The sequence below is a fragment of the Lemur catta genome, chromosome 15 (genome assembly GCF_020740605.2).
Source record: "Lemur catta isolate mLemCat1 chromosome 15, mLemCat1.pri, whole genome shotgun sequence".
Lineage (NCBI taxonomy): Eukaryota > Metazoa > Chordata > Mammalia > Primates > Lemuridae > Lemur > Lemur catta.
The window spans coordinates 43,127,456-43,151,818 of record NC_059142.1 but is presented as its reverse complement, the minus strand read 5'-3'; the positions used below and the strand labels follow the sequence as shown (position 1 = coordinate 43,151,818).

The window sequence follows — 24,363 nt, the reverse complement described above, 5'->3', positions numbered from 1 at the left end:
AGCCAGGAGATGAATCCCTTGCAAGGCGTAAAATTCATGCTCTCCAGGTGATCGTGGTCACAACCTGATCCAGCACCGCCTTTAGGAACATGGCTTCACTCCAACAGCTCCAGTGCACCTGTCCCAAAGTAAACTGTCTCTCATTTTTCAAACAACATTGCATTTATCTCCTCAGCCAGTTTCATACTACTTGGGGAGCTATGTCAGTTTCAGAAACACTTCTCTATTAAGAGTCACATCTAAACCACACCACTTCCTGAGCAGCTTCACACCTGGAGCTACCTTCTGGCCCAGCACAGTAAACTCTTGCATCAAGCATATCCAGAGACAGCATTCGAGGCAGACTGATAGTCCAGGCAGCATGGATTTTTCAAGGACACTGAGATCATACTTTAATGCCTCCTACATGTGTAATTGTCCTCTGCCCACCATTAGCGATTCTGAGGCTGAAACATTCCACGAAGTCCCTTATAGAGTTCAAGTTGGACTGACAGAGAAAAAGCCAGACAGCTTAGCGGGTGGCAGGGAATGAAAGGGAGCAGGAGCAGAAGGTTCATCTTTCCTAGCCAAGCCCAAAGCCCAAGCCAGGTGCCAGGAAGATGGAATATACAGGGTTCTTATTGCTTTGAAATGCTTTACGGATGCCAAAGGATGGTCTTCGGTGGATCATTTAAACTAATATATCTATTCTTCATTTTAAAAAGACAAATGAAATACCATTCCAGCGATTCAGTCTTCTCCAGTTTTTAAGTAAATTCAATAATGGAAAAGATGGTAGCTCCCTTCCACCCATCTTTCAAAACCCATTAGGTGGAACCAAGCAAGGCAGACAACACAGGCGCAGAGGGTGCTGTGGCCCTGTGGGGGTGCTGGACCCAACACAAGGTGAGGAGGGTGTGTAAGGGAGTGATGGCAACACTGGCTTGGTGTCAGTGCCCAACAGAGGACAGAAGGGCATCTACTAATACATGTGGGTGGTGGCAAAAGGAGATTGGCGATATATGAGGGGATTGACCAAATAGATAAATGTATTGAGGATCATGGGAGCAAGATTTTTTTCATTTTTTAAAAATTTATTTGTTTATTTATTTTTGAGACAGAGTCTCGTTTTGTTGCCTGGTGTCAGCTAGCTCACAGCAACCTTCAACTCCTGGAGGAGTGAGACCCTGTCTTAGAAAAACGATAACAAAAAGGTTTGATGAAGAACAGGATATTTATAGTCTCAAAGCACTTCCTTACAAAATAGTAACTTTTCAGTGGAGGAACTGGGCAGACACCACCTCAACTAAGTGACATCACCAATAATGGGGAAATTCAAAATCATGTCTCACCTGATACAATGCAATGTGAGGAACACATTATTGCTTCTGATTGTCCTGCCAAACAAAAATGCATAAACTGAACCAAATCATGAGGAGACACTAACCCAATGAGATAGTTTACATAGTAGCCTGTAATCTTTTCGGGGGGGGGGGGGGGAGGGGCGGGGCAGAGTCTTACTCCATTGCCCTGGCTGGAGTACAGTGGCATCATCATAGCTCACTGCAACCTCAGACCTCTGGGCTCAAGTGATCCTTCTGCCACAGCCTCCTGAGTAGCTGGGACTACAGGTGTGCCACACCATGCCCAGCTAATTTTTTCTGTTTTTAATAGTGACAGGGTCTCACTCTTGCTCAGGCTGGTCTCAAACTCCTGACTTCAAGTGAAACTCCCACCTTGGCGTCCCAGAGTGCAAGGATTAGGGGTCTGACCCGCTGCGCCTAGCTTGTAATCTTAAAATATCAGTGTTAGGAAAGCAAGCCTAAATTGCTCCAGACTGAAGGAGATTGAGATATAATTATTAAATACAACACAATGGAAAACTATCAGGAAAACTTGAGTGGCTTGGGGATGGTAGTAATGTTTCCATGTATTTCTACTTGTGATGAATATAGATGGTGATATGCGATGTTGGGACATCACCTTGTAACTTAGTCTCAAACGATTCAGGGAAAAAACCATCCTTTTGACTATTTTTGCAATATTCCTGTACTATATTTTTCTGTTAGTTTGAAATTATTTCAAAACAACAAAAACATTTTTTAAAAAAAGGTGAAAGCCAGACATCACTTTGAATTTTAAAGTTCCTTTCTTCATTTCCTTATAGAATGTATCCTCATTTTCTGAAATTTTAGTAGGCAAAGTAATGGGAGAATATTTGTTTGAACTGAAAATCCAAAATGTAGGGATGAAGAATTGAAAATTCCTCACTTGCTAAAATTAAGAATAGATCATGTAATTGCATGGAGCATCAAGAGGGAAACACGTAAAAATGATAACTGAGCAAAAGTAGAACATAAAGTAACAGTGGTGATGGATCACATTCAGAAGTGAAGTGATGTGGGTAAAATTAAGAAGTTTTCTCAATTCCTTTCATGTCAAACATTTAAGGGCACAAGAAAGACAATTTTGCTAAAAGTGAAGATCCTTTTAATATAGATTAGAAGGGGAAGTGTGCTCAAAATTCCTTGGAACTAAGATTTAAGTGGAGATCATGAGCAATACTACATTTTGATGCTTTCTAGGGACACTTTTGTGCCAGGAAAACATCCTAAGACAGATACGATTCTTCCCAACCTGCTTCTCCTACAACTTCACGAGACCTTTATTCATCTTTGTATGTTATCAGTTACAACGGCCTTGCCCAGGTATTTAAATTCCCGAATAGTTTATTGCAACTTACAAATATCATATACAATTTTTTCACATGGAAATAAACTCTTATTTATTCATATTTTTCTTTAGATTCTATTTCCAAATGGCATTTTTAAATTCATACTTCCCATGAATAAAATTTCTATTAGTTACAAAATGGCAAGACGGAGATCTCAAAATAAGACAAAACCTGGGAAAGGTATACATTAAAAGGGCTTCACAAATATAAAGCACAATTGTTAGAATCCTGATAAAAAGCAATTTTCCTAGATTCAAAGTTTGAGTCTGAATTTTTGAACTGTCCAATATCAACAAGACACTTTACAGACAATTCTTTTCTATTTATTTATATTATTATTTTTTTAAGAGATGTGGGCTTATTATGTTGCCCAAGCTGGACCTGAACTCCTAGGTTCAAGGGATCCTCCTGCCTCAGCCTCTCAAGTAGCTGGGACTACAGGTATGTGCTGCCATGCAGTGCACTATAGATATTCTTTTTAAAAAGCCCCAAGTCTCACGCCTGTAATCCCAGCACCCTGGGAGGCCAAGGTGAGAGGATTGCTTGATGCTAGGAGTTTAAGACCAGCTTGGGCAACAAGGCGAGACTCCCGTCTCTACAAAAATAAAAAAAAAAAAAAAAATTAGCCAGGTATGGTAGCATGCCTATAGTCCCAGCTACTAGGGAGGCTGAGGCAGGAGGATCACTTGAGCCCAGGAATTCAGGGTTACAGTGAGCTATGACTGCATCACTGCACCCCAGCTTGGGCAACAGAGTGAGACTCTCTCTCAAAAAGAAACAAACAAAAAACCCCTCAACACAATGAGCTCGTGTTGTGTCAGCACCAGGTGTCTCTCAGCTAGCATTGGACAGAAGAGGCTTGCGATATTTGCACTGAATCCAAACTCGGTACATTGTCAGCTGTTTCCCTCGGTTCACTTGCAGTCGACGATCCACCAGGTTCTGAACCTTTTCCAGTCCAGCAGTAGTGAAAAGTGTGTCCAGTTCATCTAGTTTGGAAAAAAGATGTTTATTTTCCCCCCAAGAAAATGCATTTTTGTCTATGACGTCCCATGCCAAACAGGGCTCTGTAAGATTACTGCCATTATGTATTTTAAGTGCCTTTAGCAGGGCTGTTCACTTATATTTAATAAATGCAGTGGTGGCTTGGTGACAGGAAGTTCATGTTTTGGTATGGGAAGCCAAACCACCTGGGAAGGGCAGCCTGGAACCCAGAGAGAGATCTTCTCTAAGAGTCAGCTGAGGGGAGGAATTTTTAAGAAGACTAAAAGCTATAGGTCAGTTGTTTTTTTTTTTTAACCTTTGGCTTACATTTCCCCTTCAGGGTTCTGTGAACACCTTAAAAGTACATGCAAATATCTACATATATGTATGTCAAAGCAATTTTTTTAGGGAAGAGGTTTCATCATCTTAACCAAAGGCTCAAAGAAGTATGTGACCCACTGAAGGGCCCAGGAATGAAGTATCCATAAAGCACTGTTGGAGCCTGACACCTGCGCACAGGGACAGCAGCAGAGGACAGCAGTTCTGGGTTATACCTGAAACCTGGGGAAATGACTTACCCTGATGCAGGTACACCTAAAGCACAACCCAGCACAGAGAGTAAAACAGGCTGGGCTGGAGGTGAATCTTACAAAATAGGCAGGTTTCCCATTTTGGACAAAGTGACAGAAAGAAAGATGAAAGCAGTGGACTAAAGCAGTGGACAAGCCAGGGCTGTCTGGGGACAGCAAGCAGTTCCGGTTGGCTTGGGGGCAGGCATGAAAGGCGGGTAGCCACTGGAAAAAGACTGCCTAAAAGGTAGGAGGGATTAGATAATCTTCCTTCTTAAAGTACCCTGAAAACCACCTAATCTGGCATTTTGGGGACCTTTAGCACAAAAAGATGAGTGCTTCATACCTTGTGTGAAGAAGTAAACTCTGGTGCCATCACCTCTCACATAGAAATTTCCAGACAGACACTGACCTGCACAGTGACATGGTAAAAATCAGAGAAACTTTAAAGTGCTTCTTTGAATGTCGTTGCTAATGAAATGCTAACTGAGAGGCCAGGCGCGGTGGCTCATGCCTGTAATCCTAGCACTCGGGGAGGCGAAGGCGGGCGGATCGTTTGAGCTCAGGAGTTTGAGACCAGCCTGAGCAAGAGCGAGACCCTGTCTCTACTAAAAATAGAAAGAAATTAGCCAAACAACTAAAATATACACAAAAAAAAAATTAGCCAGGCATGGTGGTGCATGCCTGTAGTCCCAGCTACTCGGGAGGCTGAGGCAGAAGGATTGCTTGAGCCCAGGAGTTTGAGGTTGCTGTGAGCTAGGCTGACGCCACAGCACTCTAGCCTGGGGAACAGAGTGAGATTCTGTCTCAAAAAAAAAAAAAAGAAATGCTAACTGAGATATCAATTTCTTGGGCAGGGAGCAGACTCCTTTCTTGGTTACACTAGGTCCTTTGCAAGAATCTGTAATTTCTCTCCTACAAAGGAGTGGTACTTCGGAGAAGGGCAACTCAATGGGAATAAATCAAACTCCAACGTCAGATAACATATGAGATTCTTAGTCTCTCCTAGAATTCTGTTTGATGAAAACAACTTGCTCACATTGTCCACCCTCACCCTGAATTAAATTAAAAGCACAAACTCATTGTTTAAAAAAAAAAAAAAATCAGGCCGGGCACAGTGGCTCACGCCTGTAATCCTAGCACTCTGGGAGGCTGAGGCGGGTAGATCACTCGAAGTCAGGAGCTCAGTACCAGCCTGAGCAAGAGCAAGACCCCGTCTCTACTAAAAATAGAAAGAAATTAGCGGCCCAACTAAAAATATATAGAAAAAATTCATCGGGCATGCCTGTAGTCCCAGCTACTTAGGTGGCTGAGGCAGAAGGATTGCTTGAGCCCAGGAATTTGAGGTTGCTGTGAGCGAGGCTGACACCATGGCACTCTAGCCTGGGCAACAGAGTGAGACTCTGTCTCAAAAAAAAAAAAAAAAAAAAAAAAAAAAATCAAGCAACATAGCTGAGTTTAAGGAAACCTGAGAGAGCCACCATTACCATTGTGGTCACTGTCCTTTTGCATGTCTCTCCATGTGTCTACACACAAAACTGTAACTATGGCAACTCATATACTGTTTGTATCGTGGACACTCCTTCCCTTCTTATTTTACTTTTTAACTAAGAGCCAGTTTTCAGAATCCCATTCCTTCCCTTCTGCTGTTAACCTCCTGACTTTACCTCAATTTAACCACCTGGCACGTGTCCTTCTATACCTTCCTGAATGCCAATATAATCACACATGTATACATTTATTCCCCCCAGAGACCATTATACACGGGATCAGTGGAAAATAGTCACCTGCGCCTCAGTTCTCTCACTCTGTAATACAGAATGGAAATCCCTTCGAGCCCAGCGATACGGGGCCTACCTCAGGTGACAAGCACATCCCCTTATCCACATATCATGTGCTGGTTCTTGAACAATTCCCCTAAAAGACTATTGGATTGAATAAATAATATCTAGGTGCCTTATAAAGGCCCATAAAACTTCATACTTCTACCAGTAATGAACGTGTACCTTTTTCTTTGAATTGGCCAGCAATAAGTACTATCTCATTATTTTTATCTCCTTGAAAGTTTTGTTTATTGGTCATTTAGATATGCTCTTCTGTGAACGGACTCTAAATACTCCTTGCCTGTTTTTCGGGTGGGTCACTGATCTTTTTCTTATCAATTTCATGACAGCCCTTTGAAGAGCATAGATATTAAGTCTGTTATATGCACTGAAAATATTTCTCCTCAATCTGTCATGTCTTCTGACTTTTTAATGGCATCTTTTGTTATACCATATTTAAAACTATTTATGTCTTTCAAATGTCTTTCTAAAAATAGCTCTTCTATAAGTAGTTGTCTTGGTTAAAAAGACCTCAGTATCTAGATTATACAAAAGCCTCTTAAGTTTTCTTCAAAAATAAACTACTCTTGCCCTATTTTAAATGGCTTTATGTATGGAGCTCTAATTCTAGAGTCTCTATTCTGATGGCAAAACCCTTGTTTTGATTATAATATCAAAATACCTTTTTTAAACCGAAGCTGGGCCATGTCGTAGCGGCCATAATCTCGCAGAAGCATCATCCCTCCAGGCTTCAGAAGCCTGCTCAGCCTGTCGATAGCCTTCTGCATCCTGTGGGGCGGCAGAGAATGGTGATCAGGTGTCCTCGAGCACAGGGTTCCCTTTCCCTGTAGCATATCCCAAGAAGCCAGCAGACTTTCTTCCTAACTCTGACGCACAACCCCAGAATCTTAGCTCTGCTGCCCTTGCTTCAGTTTGAACTGGAGTACATGTAGCTGGCTGTCTGCTCACAACTGTGGCCTTGACCTGCTGCCTTCAGCCTAAAGAGGCTGAAGGACAACGTGCTTCTGCTGTAGGGCTTCAGGGTGGGGGAAAGTTCCGTGCCTTCTATCTGGCTCACTTCCTCCCGGTCCTGGGCTAGCCATCCCTGCCCTGTGCTCCCGTGGCTCTCTGAATGGAACCGTGACCACCCAGTGCAAGGACTGTTAGCTGACTCATCTGCCTGTCCCACTTGACCTGAGCTCTTTCCGTGCAGACTGTACGAAGACTTGTCCTCAAGCACTTGCAATTTACATGGCAATACGATCAGTATGCAAATGAGCACTACAGGCAGAGGGCTTTACATTGACACTTGCATTTCCATATGCAGTGTCCTCCAAATTCTTGGTACAGGGGTAAATGTTCATAATTTCAGAAGCATAAATGTTACAAACTTAGAAAAAACATTTCAAAGTCTATTTACATTCTGAATAACAAATTTTTAAGGTTTTGTTTTAATCCATGTTGATTTTTAAAAAGTTTGTAGCATTTGAACTGCTGTTATTAAAGTTTAGGACCATGCCAGGCCTTTGGGGCTGTCCTTCATGTGTCTTTATTTCACACTCATAACATTCCTCTAAGGTCAGATGACTTCAGTCCTATCCTACAGGAAATGTGGGCTAAAGAAGGTCAGTCACTCAAAGCTCCCGCCCTGTGGAGCCAGCATTGGGTCCATGGACTCCCAGGGTACACCAGGATCTCACTCACTAAGCCTCAGTCTTCAGTCATGTGATCTGCCGGCTTTCTGACACCAGCTTACCTTGATCTCTGATGCTAATTTACTTCATCATCCTTTGATTGGCTCTGATGTTCAGAAAGTAAGTAGATGTCTAAAGTTTCTAAGAAGCTATCCTAATCCCATGATTTTGGGGATGCAGTTTGCCTAGATCACTGTACATGTACATGCCAACCCCCTGGCCTGTCCTGATTCAATGGAGTCTGGCAGTGACAAGGGCTTCTATGTTCTCAGTCATTGGTGCCTGAATCTCTTAGCCACCATCTCTCATCATCAGTAGTTTCATAGGGACTACTGTCTGCCTGATACATATGAGGTTTTTCTTTTTAAAATTGAGACAGGGTCTTGCCGTGCTGCCCAGGTTAGAGTACAGTGGCATCATCATAGTTCACTGCAACCTCAAACTCCTGGGCTCAAGTGATCCTCCTGCTTCAGCCTCCCAAGTAGCTGGGACATAGGCATGTGCCACCATGCTTGGCTAATTTTTCTGTTTTTTGTAGAGATGGGGGTCTCTCTCTCGCTCGGGGTGGTCTTGGATTCCTGGCCTCAAGCAATCCTTCTATCTCTGCCTCCCAAAGTGCTAAGATTACAGACGTGAGCCACTGTACCCAGCCCGGAGAACACCTTAGTTAAGCTTCAACACAAATTTTATGCTGTTAATGAGCTTGTTCTATCTAAACCATTTTAAAGGCCAATAATGAGACATTGTGGCACCCAGTTCTGAAATAGTATGCTATGAGATTATCAGTAAGGAATTTCCCCATATACTCAAGACTTCTCCCCCATTCTTTGTGAATATTAACACATTAACTGCCATGTGAGTTTTATTTCACTTATGCTACTTTTGAGCCTGGGGCCTCGTGAAGCGTATGTAACTCACACGTCTCTTCACCTTAGGAGCCTCGAGAACTATTTTTCAAGTTGCATATAAGTCACGCACAGAAAACAATAAAAAATAACAAATTTTTCATTAAATTAGAAACGATTGTTTTGTTTTTTGTAATAAAATGCTGTGGGCTTCAAGGAAAAAGAAATTTTTTTCTAGTGTGGCAGTCAATGTGTTAAACCATAATAATAAAACCAAACACTACAGTTAGCAAGAAGTTTAGAGGCTGAAACAGAAGTTGGATTTTAAGACAAATTTAGGAAAATGATTGAGATGCTTACATCACTATGGATGCTGTGGCTTCTTTGTGTCTATCAAAGCATAAACAAAACCCTTTTTATATTGAGCCTACTCTAATACCAACGACCCTAACCAAGCCTTTGTTTTTGTCATGCCAACTGGTCAAAGAACCTAGAACTTACTTGTCTGGAACAATTGCTGAAAGAACAAATATGAGAACAATGATGTCAAGGCTGTCTGTGGGCACTGGGTAACTCTTATCTTCATCACACAGGTCATGAACAAAGGCAAAACACCGAGAAGGATCATATTCTGAATTTGTCTGCAGATAGTTGGAAGAGACAACCTGTTTAGAAAATGTTAACACAGCCTGGAGAAAAGCTTATCTTGCTTTAAATGTAACTGCTGCTACCTTCCACACGGCATATATTCCTAATCATTATAGCACATGTTTTTCCAGGGGGGACTCAAAGGGTAAGAATCAGGAACAACCTGGGGAAGATCACGTGGAATCTAACTGGTGCTTTTAAAATGGAACATTCCTGACTTCCCTACTTTTATTCTTTATTTTGACAAGTTCTTGTACTTCTCATACATGAAGTCAGATCTGAGGACTGGAAAATGATCAGGAACATAAATGACCAACAGGAAAAAGAAAAACTTCATAAAGAGAGACAAAGTGTACTTACAAAGCACGATTTAAAACTCCCAACTAGACCATAAAATTTTCCAGGAAAATCTATTTCTCTAGATGTAGAAAATTTAACCTATACTTTGCTATCATAAAATTCAGTAAAGATAAGCTTCAATATTAATGTAGTCTCAATCCATCAGAATAATTCCAGAAAGACGGAACTACCAATTACCGAGCTCCTGTGCTGAAAGCATTACACATGATTGTAACAGACACATTTTAGGGCATCTTCCCTTATCCATGTCCCTCTTCTCCATAAATGTGACTTTGTTTCTCATTGGCCACAACAGATTTAAACAAGGCAAGTAGATTCATCAGCTGGGCTGAGTTAACCATACTCTTTCCAAAGACTTTGGATTTGGGGCAATCATTCTGGTGAGGCTACGTGAACATGTCAACAGGGTAGACTTGTAAGGGACCGGACGGCAGGAACATTAGGTTCACATGAAAAACCAGGAACAACCTGTTAGAGAAAGCTGGTCTGCAGAGAAAAAACAAAAAACAAATGGGCACCGGGCAAGGAGAGGTACGACACCATGAACTTGAGGCTATACTTGGTGCCCTTATGATATTCCTCTTTTTGCCTGAGTTTGTCTAGATGTTCCTGTTACTTGTAACTCAAAGAATCCTGACTGAATCATCTCAATTCAATCCTTGAAACCTAAATTTAGAGAGGTTCAAGAAACCTGCCCCAAATCACACAATTGGTAATTGGTAGATTTAGTACAGGGATTCCTCACAGATATTGCGAGTTTGGGTCCAGACCACAGAAATAATGTGAGCCACACAAATTTTTTGGTTTCCTAGTGCATATACAAGTTTATACTATGCTGTGGTCTATTAAAAGTACAATTGCAATGCATCTAAAAAAACAATGTATGTTAATTAAAAATACTTCAGTGCTCAAACATGCTAACGATCATCCGAGCCTTCAGCAAGTTGTAATCTTTTTGCTGGCGGAGGGGCCTGCCGCGATGTTGGCCACTGCTGACTGATTGGAGTGGTGGTTGCTGGAGGTTGGGTGGGGTGTGTAAATTTCTTACAATAAGACAACAGTGAAGTTTGCCACTTTGACTCTTCCTGTCACGGGAGATCTCTCTGTAGCATGCAGTGCTGTTTGACAGCATTTTACTCACAGAATCTTTCAAATTGGAGTCTCTCAAACCCTGCTGCTGCTTTGTCAACTAAGTTTATGTAATCTTCTAAATCCTTTGTTGTATTTCAGCAATGTTCACGGCATCCTCACCAGGAGTAGATTCCATCTCAAGAAGCCACTTTCTTCGCTCATCCATAAGAAACAACTCTGCAGCCATTCAAGTTTCATCAGGAGATTGCAGTAATTCCGTCACATCTTCAGGCTCCACTTCTAATTCTAGTTCTCTTGCTATTTCCACCACATCTGCAGTTAGTTCCTCCACTGAAGTCTTGAACCCCTCAAAGTCATCCCCGAGGGTTGGAATCCACTTCTTCCAAATTCCTGTTAGTGCTGTTATTTGCCCTCCTCCTATTAAGAACAATGACACCCAGAATGATGAATCCTTTGCAGAAGGTTTTCAACTTACTTTGCCCAGATCCATCACTGGAATCACTGTCTATGGCAGCAATTATAGCCTTAGCAAATGAATTTCTTAAATAGCCTCTAACAAGAGAGTCAGCTTGTCCTTTGAAGTTTTGAAGCCAGACATTGACTTCTTTCTAGCTATGAAGGTCCTAAATGGCATTTTCTTTCAATAGAAGGCTGTTTTGTGTACATTGGGAATCTGTTGTTTAGTGTAGCCACCTTCATCAATGATGTTAGCTACATCTTCTGGATAACTTGCTGCAGCTTCTCCATCAGCACTTGCTGCTTCACCTTGTACTGGTGCAAAGTGCTTCTTAAAACTCAGGAACCGACCTCTGCTGGCCTCAAACTTTTCTGCTGCAGCTTCCTCAGCTCTCTCAGCCTTCGCTGAAGTGAAGAGGGTTGGGCCCCTTTTCTGGATTAGGCTTTGGCTTAACGGAATGTTGTGGCTGGTTTAATCTTCTACCCAGACCACTAAAACTTTCTCCATATCAGTAATAAGGCTTCTAACTTTCTTATCACTCATGTGTTCACTGGAGTAGCACTTTTAATTTCCTTCAAGAACTTTTCCTTTGGCCAGGCGCGGTGGCTTATGCCTGTAATCCTAACACTCTTGGGAGGCCGAGCTGGGAGGAGCGCTTGAGCTCAGGAATTCAAGACCAGCCTGAGCAAGAGCGAGACTCTGTCTCCACTAAAACTAGAAAAAAGGAGCTGGGTTTGGTGGGGCGTGCCTGTAGTCCAAGCTATTTGGGAGGCTGAGGCAGGAGGATTGCTTGAGCCCAGGAGTTGGAGGTCACTTGAACTAGGTTGACACCATGGCACTCGCCCAGGCCACAGAGTGAGACTCTGTCTCAAAAAAAACAAAACAAACAAAAAAATCCCAACTTTTCCTATGCATTCACAATTTGGCTAACTGGAACAAGAGTCCTAGCTTTTGGCCTATCTTAGCTTTTGACATGCTTTCTTCACTACGCTCACTCATTTCTAGCATTTGATTTAAAGTGAGCAACATGCCACTCTTCTTTTCACTTGAACACTTCTAAGTGTTCTAAGGCCACTGAAGGGTTGAAATTAGTGGTTTACTTTCAATATTTTTGTGTCTCATGGAATAGGGAGGCCTGAGGACAAGCAGAGGGATGAGGCAATGGCCAACTGGTGGAGCAGACAGAACACATATTTATCGACCAGGTGTGGTGGTTCACACCTGTAATCCTGGCACTCTGGGAGGCCAAGGTGGGAGGATCGCTTGAGGTCAAGAGTTTCAAGACCAGCCTCAGCAAGAGCAAGACCCTGTCTCTACTAAAATTAGAAAGAAAGTAGCCAGGCAACTAAAAATGGAAAAAATCAGCCCGGCATGGTGGCTTACACCTGTAATCCCAGTTACTCGGGAGGCTGAGGCAGGAGGATTGCTTGAGCCCAGGAGTTTGAGGTTGTTACAAGCTAGGCAGAGGCAAGCTAGGCAGAGGCCATGGTACTCTAGCCTGGGCAACAGAGCAAGACTCTGTCTCAAAAACAAAACAAAACAAAACAAAAACCACACATATTTATCAATTAAGTTGATAAATCATATGGGCATGATTTATGGTTCCCCAAAACAAGTACAATAGTACTATTACAGATCACTGATCACCACAACATTAGCCTTAGCTCTTGCTCATGCAAAAAGAAGAAAATAAAAAACACAGATTACCATAAATATGACATATTCTGAGAATCACCAAAACGTGACATAGAGACACTATGTGGGCACATGGCGTTGGAAAAATGGCACCAATAGACTTACTCAACACAGGGTTGCCACAAATCTTTTAATTTGTAAAAACTGTGATATGTGCCAAGTACAATAAAGTGAAGTGCAATAAAACAAAGTATGCCTGTATCAGTAAGTCTTTTACCTACAGACCACAATACAATGAGAATATAGCTAGAGACCCTGATTTTTAGGAGACCCCTTTTCCCCTTAATCAATGAAAATTACTGATAGGAGCCACTGCACTTACCTGAACGAGTTCTATAGCTGTGGGAGAAAAATCACAACAGTAAACAAAGAGTCCTGGGTCACTGAATGGGCATGAAAAAAAGAACAATTAGACTACAAACTGGACTTAAAACGGCAAATGGCAAAAAATACCATTCATTCAAGAAATCACTTTTATTAGTCACAACACATTTCATTTTGGTTAAAATGCTTTTTGATTTCTATCCTCTTTTAGGTCCTATGGTTATAGCTAATATTAAGTTTATAAAATAATCGGTGAGTTTCAAAACAATGTCTTCTCCTTTCTCCACCTACAAACCTCACTTTTCCTTCAAATGAAACCTTGCCTGATGCCACCGTGAAACTTCTGCATATTTTCTGAGCTAGCCTGGCATTTTCTCCACTCCAGGAACACATCTGTACTTGTCTGCCTGCCCCTACCTCATGGTGACTGCTATGACAGCAGAGATTACATCTTTCATTTTTTTGTTCACCAAACTCTGCTGAGGTTCCACTATGTACTGGATATTATCCTAGGTGCTGGGGAGACAAAGATGAACAAGACACAATCCCAGTGCTTATTTTTCTTATCCCCAATGTCTAGCACAAGACTTAGGTTAGCACAAGGGAGCAACATAAAAAATGTTAAACTGATTTTAATAACTACCAAAATTGCTTTCAATTATGAAAACACAATATATATTTATTCTGAAGTCTTCAAAATACAAAACTACCTGCAGTTCCAGAGTTATTTTTGTTGGGACAGGGGAAAACACAAATGGGGGAAAAGGAAGGCTCTGTGCCATTTTAGAAACAGCCCAGAGCTGTTCTGCACTGTTGGGCTCATTGTTTGAGTCAGTCCCTTGGATTTTAGGGGGTACCTGACACCTCCAACTTCTCAGAGGTCCTGGCTCCCCTTTTCTCTAAACTGCTGACTTTTGGAGTAGACAACTTCTAGGAGATACAAAAACGACTAATAAGCTGGGAAGCTGTACTGTTACACGGCAGCCACTAGCTACATGTGGCTATTTAAATTAAAAATTCAGTTTCTGGCTGGGCATGGTGGCTCACACCTGTAATCCCAGCACTATGGGAGGCCGAGGTGGGAGGATCGTTTGAGCTCAGGAGTTCGAGACCAGCCTGAGCAAGAGCAAGACCCCGTCTCTACAAAAAATAGAAAGAAATTAGCTAAACAACTAAAAATATATACAAAAATTAGCCGGGCATGGTGGTGCATGCCTGTAGTCCCAGCTACTCGGGAGGCTGAGGCAGGAGGATCGCTTGAGCCCAGGAGTTTGAGGATGCTGTGAGCTAGGCTGATGCCACAGCACTCTAGTCTGGGCAACAGAGACTGTCTCAAAAAAAAAAAAAAAAAATTCAGTTTCTCAGTGTTAGATACATTTCACCTGTTTTTCATGATTACCACAAGGGATAGTGAAGATGTAGAAATATCACTGCAGAAAGTTCTGCTCTAGAGAGCAAGGGCTGCACATGTCGTATCCTCTAATCAGCCAGGCAACTGCATCTGCCAAGTACCCACGAAGGTCACGTGCTATGTTCTGGCAGACTCAGCTCTGCCCTCTGTGAATCCTCAGCTGCGGAACTCGTGGATTCAAAATACTGATAGTGTTAATTTTGAAATCAGAGTCTTTAACTGTGCTCTGTGGATAGAACTGTACTTCAATATAATTGGTCTTCTCAGTTTTACTTTATATATCAAAAAAATTATCCTGAGACAACTCTATATACAGATTTGTGTATTTGTAGATGAGTCGCTGCCCAGGATCAGCAGGGAGTGGGGCATATCAGGAAGCGGGGATTAGTGCTAATGGATATGGGTCTTCTTTTTCAGGTGATGAAAACGTTCTAAAATTGACTGTGGTGATGGCTGCATATCTCTGTGAATATACTTAAAGCCATCACATTGTACACCTTAAATTATGTATCAGTAAAGCTGGTATACATAAAAATAAACCAACCAAACAAAAATACATTGGCCCCTGAGAAGGGATCCAAAGGCTTCATCAAATACAACAGAAAAAAATGTTAAGTACCTCTGAGGAGAAGTGGCAGTGAGGTAACACAAGAAACATACGAAAGGGCTGCAAAGACAACAGAATGACAGAGATGGAGTGTATTAATTAGCAAAGTTTTCTGGATGCTTCTCACCCAGAATTTGAGGAAGGGAGAAGACAGTCTATAAAAACAAAGGAGGATATTCTGGGAAGATACAGAGTCAGAGAAAGACGTGCACAGTGTGACCAACACATTGAGGGATAAGAAATAAGACATACTTCATAGGGCACAATCTTGTATAGGGTTTTTAAAACTATGCTGAACAATTTAAACATCATTCATAGGCAGTAGAAAGCCTATGCCAATTCTAAGCCAGTGAATTACATGAATAAGTGGGTTCCAGCAAGATACTGAACACAGTGATCTTAATGTAAACGGTACAACCAGGCTGTAGTGAAGATGTTATCTCAATTCATTTTTACATCCATTGATGACACTGATGATCGATGGCCATAACTCTTGAACGTAAGTCAATCTCCTATTTGAGGTAGGTTCATGACATTAAGGGCAGAACAATCACTTTTCTTCACTGTTTGCTACTATGACTTGCCATTTTCTTATAAATTTCTAATAAAATGCATATTTGTAATGAGGCTAATGATCCTGTTAAATACTGTAGGCTAAACTGACAGTTTTTTATATAGAACCTTTGGGAAACAGTGAGTTCCAATGGAGAATATAGAACTAGAATGTCACTTCCATGAGTGGTTTGAAAACAGGTATGGTATAATAAATATATTTGGCCTTTGTCCATGGTTCTAGGCACAGAGATCCAAAAACCCTAGGAAATTTCCTGGGTAGTAGAATTGTCTTTAGTCATAATGAACCCCTTCTGGGTCACACAGAATTCGTGTTAATGAGGTGACTTAGGGTGGGGCCCCTAGATAGCCTTAGGATGAGGCCAGCACCAGAAAGGCCAAGTGATTAAAGGGTTGAAACTTTCAGCCTCACTCACCAATGTCCTGGTAGGAGGTGGTGGATAGAGATTAAGCTGTATAAAAACTCTTGCTGAGTTTCTGGGTCCATGAACACATCCACATCCTCGAAGGCAACATGCCCCAACTCCTTGGGGACAGAAGCTTCTGATCTTGGGACCCTGCTGTACTCTATCCTATGTACATCTGCATCTAGCTGCTAAACTGTATCCTTTATAATAAACAAGAAAACATGAGTAAAGTGTTTCTATAAGTTCTCTGAGCCATTCTAGAAAAGTATTGAACCAGAGGAGGGGGTCCCTAGGTCAAAAGTACAGTAGCCCGGATTTGCCAATGGCATCTGAATTGCAAAGATTTGTGGGACTAACCCCTTAATCTGTGGGATCTGATACTATGCTAACTCTAGGTGGATACTGTGAGAATTGGTTGTAAGACACCCAGCTGGTGTTGCAGAATTGGTTGGTGTGGACAACCCCCACCCCATGTCTGGTGCCAGGAGTGTTCTGTGTGAGTAGACAGAAACAGTGTGTTGTCTCACTTTCATCCACCTCCACTTTCTCAGGGCGACCACAGGGGTAACAACAGTGTAGCCACTGACTGTTCCTCAGAGAGATCACAAGAGTGGAGAAATTGAACATGTTTTTAAGCACCTTTGAGGAAAGCACTATAGACTAACACTGTAGCAGGTTTTACATCTAACTAATTTTCCTAATGACAAAAGTAACTTACACATCCAATTAAAACAACCCATAAATGAATAATGTAGAAATATAAATTCCCTGTAATCCATGCTTCCTTATAACTACTGTTAAGGTGTGATATAGCCAGTTTTTAAAAACCGAACTTCTACTTCTCTCCTCTTTGCTACTATATAATCTCTGTAACATACTTACTTGTTAGTTTGTAAAATTGGAAAGACTGTGTTTCCCACACCACACCCAACCTGCAGATAGAAATGAATGATTAATCACCGAACTTTCCAAATAATTGCCTGAAGCTAGATAAATAATCAACAAACAATAATAAATAATTCTACCTAAGTGTATTAGGGAACATACAGTGGTGGGAGCTAACCAGTACCCATGACATTCCCTGATCTTGACTTCAGGAACCCTTAAAAGAGCATAGGATTTCATTAGCAGAAGGGAGCTGGTATAGAAAAAGGGCACGAGGTTGTTTTACCTTTTGAGTCCTAGCTGTCCTACAGATGAAATATTTTCTCACGGAGCTCTACTATACCGTTATAGGAAAAATGTTTCTAATAGGCTGTGCTGAAATTTATGAAAAGGAGAACATGGTAACTCTGTCCTACATACAGTGCTGTGTGTGGCAATAAAAACAGCAACCATTTACTAAGGGCTTAACCATTTGCTATTGTTCTTAGCTGCTTTACATACAGTATCTCAAACCTCGTAACTATTATCATCAGGTGCAGAGGCAGCAGTCCCATTGCTCGGAGAGGGTAAGGGACTTGTCCAAGATTATGCCTAGGACTCAATCCCAAGGCTAACAAACTCCACAATCAGCTTCCAGTGGAGTGTGTAGTCCCCACTTGTGAATTTATGTTATGATACCAACCTAGACACATTTCCAGGTCTAGACTCTCCAACAACACCATCCAAACTCAGAGAATGAGAATTCTCCTAGGCCTGAGATGCAGGCACCATCCCCACTACTTTGTGTTTCTATGACTGTAGAAGAGAAGTAACATGTTGTCTTGCGACCTGAGAATTTCTTCCAGAGCGGTAGCACCATGATCTTGAGCTCTTTCACCTGTATGAAACAGTGGCATGTGGCAGGTACAGAATGATGATACAACTTTTGGAAGCAATATGGTATACCCAGGTGATCAACCATCAGATATCTGGCCTACATTCAGGGCATTTCATTAGTCCAAAAATGGAGGCAATTCCAGGCCAATATATAATGGTCAAGTCTAGCCAGCTTCATCAGATAGAAGTTATTTTTGTTGTTAGCCTCTCTATACCACTTCATATGCACAATGTGACAGCTTCACTTATTGCACTAGTAGGATGATAAAAGCTTACCTCAAGTATTCGGTAGGTGGCTGAGGATCCAGGAAACTCATCAGCACAAATTTCCAGTTGACTGAGTTTCTTAGTTACATTCTCCTCCACAGGAGGCATCTGTGTTTCATGACTAAGGCTGTTCAAAGAACACTTGTGCTGTTCTTCTATTTTTAAACCAGGTCCATCCTCACAGCTTCCAGATTGAGGTATTTCACTCTTGTTCTCCAAGAGCAAGCCATTCAAAGGATTTTGGTTTTGGCTAGGCGCCAGCTCAGGGAATTCGGTAAAAAGCCAATGTCTATCCTTGAAAAACCCATTTTCGTGGATTTTGTAGAAGTCATTCCAGTATTTGTGGGCATTGATCTCATAATCAACTGTAAATATTTAAGAAAAAAATTTAAGAATCAGCTCTCAGATATCATCAAGTAGAACTATAGCCTCGAGCTAAAGGCACTTCTGAGGTCATTTAGTACTGCCAACTATCATTATACTTGAATTCCCCCATTCATCATTCCCAAGGTATCTAACTTCTGCTTGAACCATCTGCCAGACAACTTACTACCTATCAATTTTCCTCCCACATCTCTAGACGGCTCTTAACTCCTAGAAAATTCTAACATTAAGCAAAAATCTTTCTAATTACTTCTAGTCAAAAGGTCCTACAATTTCTCAGGGCCATGAGGAGCAACTCTTGTATTTATGGGCAGTTATTTTCCCCTCTAAATCTTCTCTTTACAAGCTAAATGTCCCAGTTTCTTCAGTTGGTCCTCATGTAAACTCAATGGTTACATCCAAGAAATTCTTCAAATATGATCCTTTGCCTGGGGTTCTTTAGAATACAGACCCCAGAAATGAATTCAATACTACTAATAGATACTAAAAATGGAGACAAGGCTAAAAGAAAAATAGAAAATGGTGACAAGAAAAAAAATGTCTTCAGTGTAGTAGAAAGAATAAAAACCTAAGAAACTGGACTTTACTTCCACCATTGCTATTACTGACTGCTTACCTTTGGGCAAAACCTTTAATGTTGTGCAGTCCAAATTTCTTTAACTGTAAAAAGAGGATATTGGACTACATGATTTTCAAAATCCCTTTCAACTCTTAACTTGCTCTGATCAGTCTCTGTCAAGCTATGCTGGACCATATTTTGTAACTGGAATTTTCTCACTGTTGCATAAAACTCTTTCAGTGGTACTCCTCTCAAATTTCTTTTTCATCCAGCCCAAAATGTCAGAGTGTCTCTGGGAGGGCTTAAACCACCAAACTTTTGGTTAACAGCCAAACAGGCTAACCAATTGTGCCACAGGGATGCACCACCTCTCAAATTTCTACTCCTACCTTCAACTGTCTGGACCAATCAGTCCTGATTTCAGTGTCCAGGGATATTTTGCAGTGAAATTGTTCACCTCTTTTTCTGTGGCCAGATTTATCTCCACTCTGCTTCATCCATCTTTCCTTGGCAGAAGTCCTAAATCCTCATATCCATCACGCAAGTAAAAGACATAATCACCTGTCTTTAGGAGTCATTAGCCCCCTCTTCCAACAATATTTAGAATGTGATCACCTGAATCTACCTTCAAAGGCAAATGCAAATAAAGTAGAAGATACAACCTCTAAATGATCATGTGACCAGTTGCCATAGACCAGCCTTATCAATATGGATCTAGTCAACAGAATTAAAGAGCTACCCTCCCCCAAATTAAAATAAACACAACTCCCCCACATGCTTTAGCAAGATTGTGTTACGGTGCCACCTTTTCCCTCCTTGCTCATCCCCTCCCGTTCTACTCCTGAGTTCCACAACAGGCCAGTAACAAAGGATCTTGGAGGCCACAGTTCTTTGGCCTCTCCAGGAGGGCTCGTTCAGCAGTACGCTGGCTGTCAACATCACTGAGGGGCGCACCTTGTTTCTCCTGGCACACCCGCTGGGAACTGTTCTCCTGGACTTTCCTCTCCGCTGCCGCGGCCTGCTCTTCCGACCACTCCACATTGTCCCTGGGAAAATCAAATGGGCAGTTTAGGGGCCTCACGTCCTAGCTGCGGGCAGGGTGAGTGGCTGGCCGGGGAGCGCTTCTCCCCTGGGAGAGGAGCGCCTCGGGTAGGGCGGCGGGACCCGTGGCCGGCGGTCAGGGGCTTCCTGGAGCACCCCGGGGCAGCGAGACAAGGGGCAGGGAGGTTACCAGGCATTGTGGTGGAAGACGCGCGCCGGGTCGCTCAGGAACCGGCTCCCGAACTGCTGCCTCTTTCCGCCACGGGCCACGGGCACCTCTTCACGGTAGCAACCAGCCATGACACCGGAGCCGGAAATGCGTTCCTTTCCGTAACACGAGAACTTCCTGCGGGCCACGCCCACTTCCGGAAGGTGCAGGGTTTGGGCGGGAAAGGTGGGACGCGGGGCGGGCCCGGCGTTAAGCGTCCTGTTGGTGTTTGAGTTGTGTTGGGTGGGACCGGCCCTGGGAAAGGGCTCTCTGGGGAAGGGGGCCCAGCAGGTGGAGTCGTTTTTTTTCCTAGAGGACGTGAGGGCTGGGAAGAAAGTGGGGGACATTTCAGTTGAGCCGCACTTCAATGCTGGGATCCTGTACCAAGTTCCCCAGTTTCCCTCAAGTTGTAAAACAGGAAAAATCTTGAATCCCTAGTAGCAAGCAGCGGGAGCAAACGGCAATTTTCCAGCTTCTCTAGTCAGCTTTTCTCTCTCACACACACACACAATATGTAGATAAATTTTTGTGGGGGGAAGGGGATTGGGGATGGATCTGAAATGAATTCTGAGAACACGAAGCTTACTGGTTAAATCAATTGGAATGTCCAAGGACAAATTTTTAAAATTTTATAACTACCTTTTTGAATCATCCATACCCAGGCTTATTGGCACAATCAAGATTGTAATACATATGTACATATAGTGTGTTACATTAATATATTTCAGCCTTTTATGTCTATTTCCATAATTATTACAAATAGATTCGCAAAAGTATTTCTTTGTTTGAGATGGGGTCTCGCTCTGTCACCTGGACTAGAGTGCAGTGGCGTGACCATAGCTCACAGCAACCTCAAACTCCTGGGCTCAAGTGATTCTCCTGGCTCAGCCTCCAGAGTAGCTGATTACAGGCGCAGGCCACAACACCGGGCAAATTTTTCTATTTTTAGTAGAGAAGAAACATAGTAGAGAGAAACATACTCTAGTTTCTCTTCAGATCGATAAATCTTTCACCTTTTAATAGAGACGGGGTCTTGCTCTTCTTGCTCTTGCTCGGGCTGGTCTCAACTCAAGCAGTCCTCCCACTCGACCTCCCAGAGTGCTAGGATAACAGGTGTGAGCTACCGCACCCGGCCACTCAAAAAGAGTTTAAAAGAAAGTATTCTGTCAACATAAGATAAACGTTGAGAAGACTTCCAAGAGAAGCATGATGAATATCACTTGGAAGAGAAGAAGGAAAGAGATAATAATGGAGTGCTACACATAGCACATTGGTAACCAGTGATCCTTTATTCCTGGTAACCAGTGATCATTTATTCCATTGCAGATTCTTTCTGTAGGTAAAATTAAGGGGAACAAGGAGTGATTCTATACTTTCCCCACCAAAGAAGTGAGAACAAGCTCTAAGCCCTCTCTAATAGGGAAGAAAAACTTGAGTTAATTAAAAAAATAAGATAATAAAGAACTTGTACTTTATTTGAAGACAAAACACTTTTGCCATTCTCGTGGTCTTTTGAAACATTTTGAACAAAAGCTCCTTGCCAAAAAACAAGTCCAAGAATCTCTATCTGTTCTCAAGGCCAGCTGTTTGTAGATATGGTGGTTAATTTGTATTTATTTTTGGCATCTTTTTCATTCATCCACGCGTTTTTTCTGTCCCCCCACCAAAAGTTGTTAGTGTTCCCAATCAACAGTCCCACTGCGTATTTTCTTGCAGAGAGCTCCCTCTTTGTATTCACTTGAAGTTATTTATACTATAGTAGTTGAAATGTCAAACAGCTCGGGCCCTTTTTGCAAAATGTACTAAAGTTTACTAAATCTAATTTTATGCAGTTATCTTTGCTTGTCCTGTACAACTAATTTTTCCGTCTTTTGAAGCACCAACAATAATTTTTTCCAACGAAGTTTGAAAGACATGGCTGGGAGTTCTCTGCCTATCAGACTTCATACTAAACTGCATGTAGCCTCAGAGAATACTGTTTCAGAGAAGCTACGGGTCCCTCTGGTGGTGACTAAGCAGAACTCCTCTAGCTCAGTGGGTGGCATGGGTTCAAAGCTTGTAAAGGTTAAGAACTCTCATTCTGTATTATTGCTTTGGGTGTTAGTGGAGGACGAGGGTAGTTAATTGTTTCAAGCTTTTCTTTCAGTTCCAATCAGTGGGAATTCTGGACTGTTTATGCACGTGCTCTGGAACTGGAGCACTGGAGAAAGGGTTCCTGGTGTTCTAATTTGCTCACCTTGAGGTTTCACCTAGAGAGCCTTTGTAGCAGCCCTAGATAGTGGTATAAGCTAGTTTAATGACTATAATATAAAAACAGCATGTGTGGTTTTTTTCTTATTGCAAAATAAGTATATGTTTAATATAGAACATTTAGAACATATAGATAAGACAAAAGAAAATACCCTAGCCCACCATTAATTTAACCCATTAACACTTTGGTGTATATCCTTCCTTTTGTTTCTAATTCTTTTTTTTTTTTTTTTTTTTTTTGAGACAGAGTCTCACTCCGTTGCCTGAGCTAGAGTGAGTGCTGTGGCGTCAGCCTAGCTCACAGCAACCTCAAACTCCTGGGCTCAAGCAATCCTTCTGCCTCAGCCTCCTGAGTAGCTGGGACTACAGGCATGCGCCACCATGCCCGGCTAATTTTTTCTATATATATTTTTAGCTGTCCATATAATTTCTATTTTTAGTAGGGACGAGGTCTCGCTCTTGCTCAGGCTGGTCTCGAACTCCTGAGCTCAAACAATCCGCCCGCCTTGGCCTCCCAGAGTGCTGGGATTACAGGCGTGAGCCACCGCGCCCGGCCTGTCCTCATCAATGTTCAACAAATCTTTTCCTTTTCCTGGATTGTATTTGTCTAGAATAATGATTTGAATTTAAAAAGCATTTATTCTATATGTCATGTGTGGACTTAGCCATACACCCACAAACCAGTCTCTTGGATAACATTTACAAATAGTTCATTTCATCCCTTACTTTTATAGATCAGAATTGGCACAGGAAATAAAACACTTTTGCTGTCCTGACACTAGATCAAAAGGTAAATAAAGATTTAGTTTTGGTAGACCTAGATTTCCTGAGTCCAACAGTGATCTGTCTCTCTGTGATCAACCCATAGAAAAATGCCCTAACAACTTGTAATATAGTTATATATGTGCTTCTTTATTACATGCATTAAAGAACAAAACAAATGCAATGGATGAGATCAGCTATTTGTAAGAGTAATCCATGTGTGCAGGTGTGTAGCTAAGGAACCTTGGGAACACCTAAATTTAATCAAGGTTTTTTTTGTTTTTTTTTTTTTTGAGACAGAGTCTCACTCTGTTGCCTGGGCTAGAGTGAGTACCATGGCGTCAGCCTAGCTCACAGCAACCTCAAACTCCTGGGCTCAAGCAATCCTACTGCCTCAGCCTCCCGAATAGCTGGAACTACAGGCATGTGCCATCATGCCTGGTTAATTTTTTCTACATATATTTTTAGTTGTCCAGCTAATTTCTTTCTATTTTTAGTAGAGATGGGGTCTCATTCTTGCTCAGGCTGGTCTCAAACTCCTGAACTCAAACAATCCAACCGCCTCGGCCTCCCAGAGTGCTGGGATTACAGGCATGAGCCACCATGCCCGGCCTTAATTAAGGTTTTTCGGGGGGCTGGTGACATTATTCCCTGAAACTGAAAGGTCATTGTCATCTGCTGTCTGTGGTCTCCTTCACGAACAATTGGAAACCTAATCCTGTGACAGTCGCCATGAACTCAGAGGTTTATTGCTTGGAGGTCCCTTAGGAGCTCAAAAGGCCAGCTTTTCTCCTTCCTGCTGAGGCCCAAGCAGTTTTAGGCCAGGTGGGGGCAGCAGAGCGCAGCTGGTTGCTAGGGAACTAACCAGCACTGCATCTATTTACTAGAAAGGATTTAGGAAACCATTTTATGACTTAAAATTTTTTTAC

General features: G+C 42.1%; 1 protein-coding gene across 2 annotated transcripts; it reads right to left on the bottom strand.

Annotated features, from left to right (window-relative positions):
- Positions 1 to 3,430: 3,430 nt before the first annotated feature.
- Positions 3,431 to 20,543, bottom strand: METTL2A (methyltransferase 2A, methylcytidine). Of its 2 annotated transcripts, XM_045525936.1 has the most exons (9): positions 20,405 to 20,543; positions 20,128 to 20,219; positions 18,240 to 18,595; positions 17,085 to 17,134; positions 13,203 to 13,263; positions 9,130 to 9,269; positions 6,772 to 6,878; positions 4,613 to 4,678; positions 3,431 to 3,702 (listed from the first exon to the last, which is right to left on the bottom strand). In XM_045525936.1, the coding sequence occupies exons 1-9, from the start codon at positions 20,512 to 20,514 to the stop codon at positions 3,548 to 3,550; spliced, it is 1,137 nt and encodes a 378-aa protein (XP_045381892.1). In that variant the 5' UTR covers positions 20,515 to 20,543; the 3' UTR covers positions 3,431 to 3,547. The 2 variants fall into 2 exon arrangements, with proteins under 2 accessions (XP_045381892.1, XP_045381894.1); XM_045525938.1 differs by lacking the exons at positions 13,203 to 13,263; positions 17,085 to 17,134.
- Positions 20,544 to 24,363: the final 3,820 nt, after the last annotated feature.

Bases quoted from the DNA above. Each gene is read 5' to 3' on its own strand.
- METTL2A (XM_045525936.1), bottom strand. From the start codon at position 20,514: ATGGCTGGTTGCTACCGTGAAGAGGTGCCCGTGGCCCGTGGCGGAAAG. The intron at 20,220-20,404 runs GTAACCTCCCTG...TGATTTTCCCAG, and splicing joins GTCTTCCACCACAATGCCTG to GGACAATGTGGAGTGGTCGG. The intron at 18,596-20,127 runs GTGCGCCCCTCA...AAATATTTACAG, and splicing joins GGTGTGCCAGGAGAAACAAG to TTGATTATGAGATCAATGCC.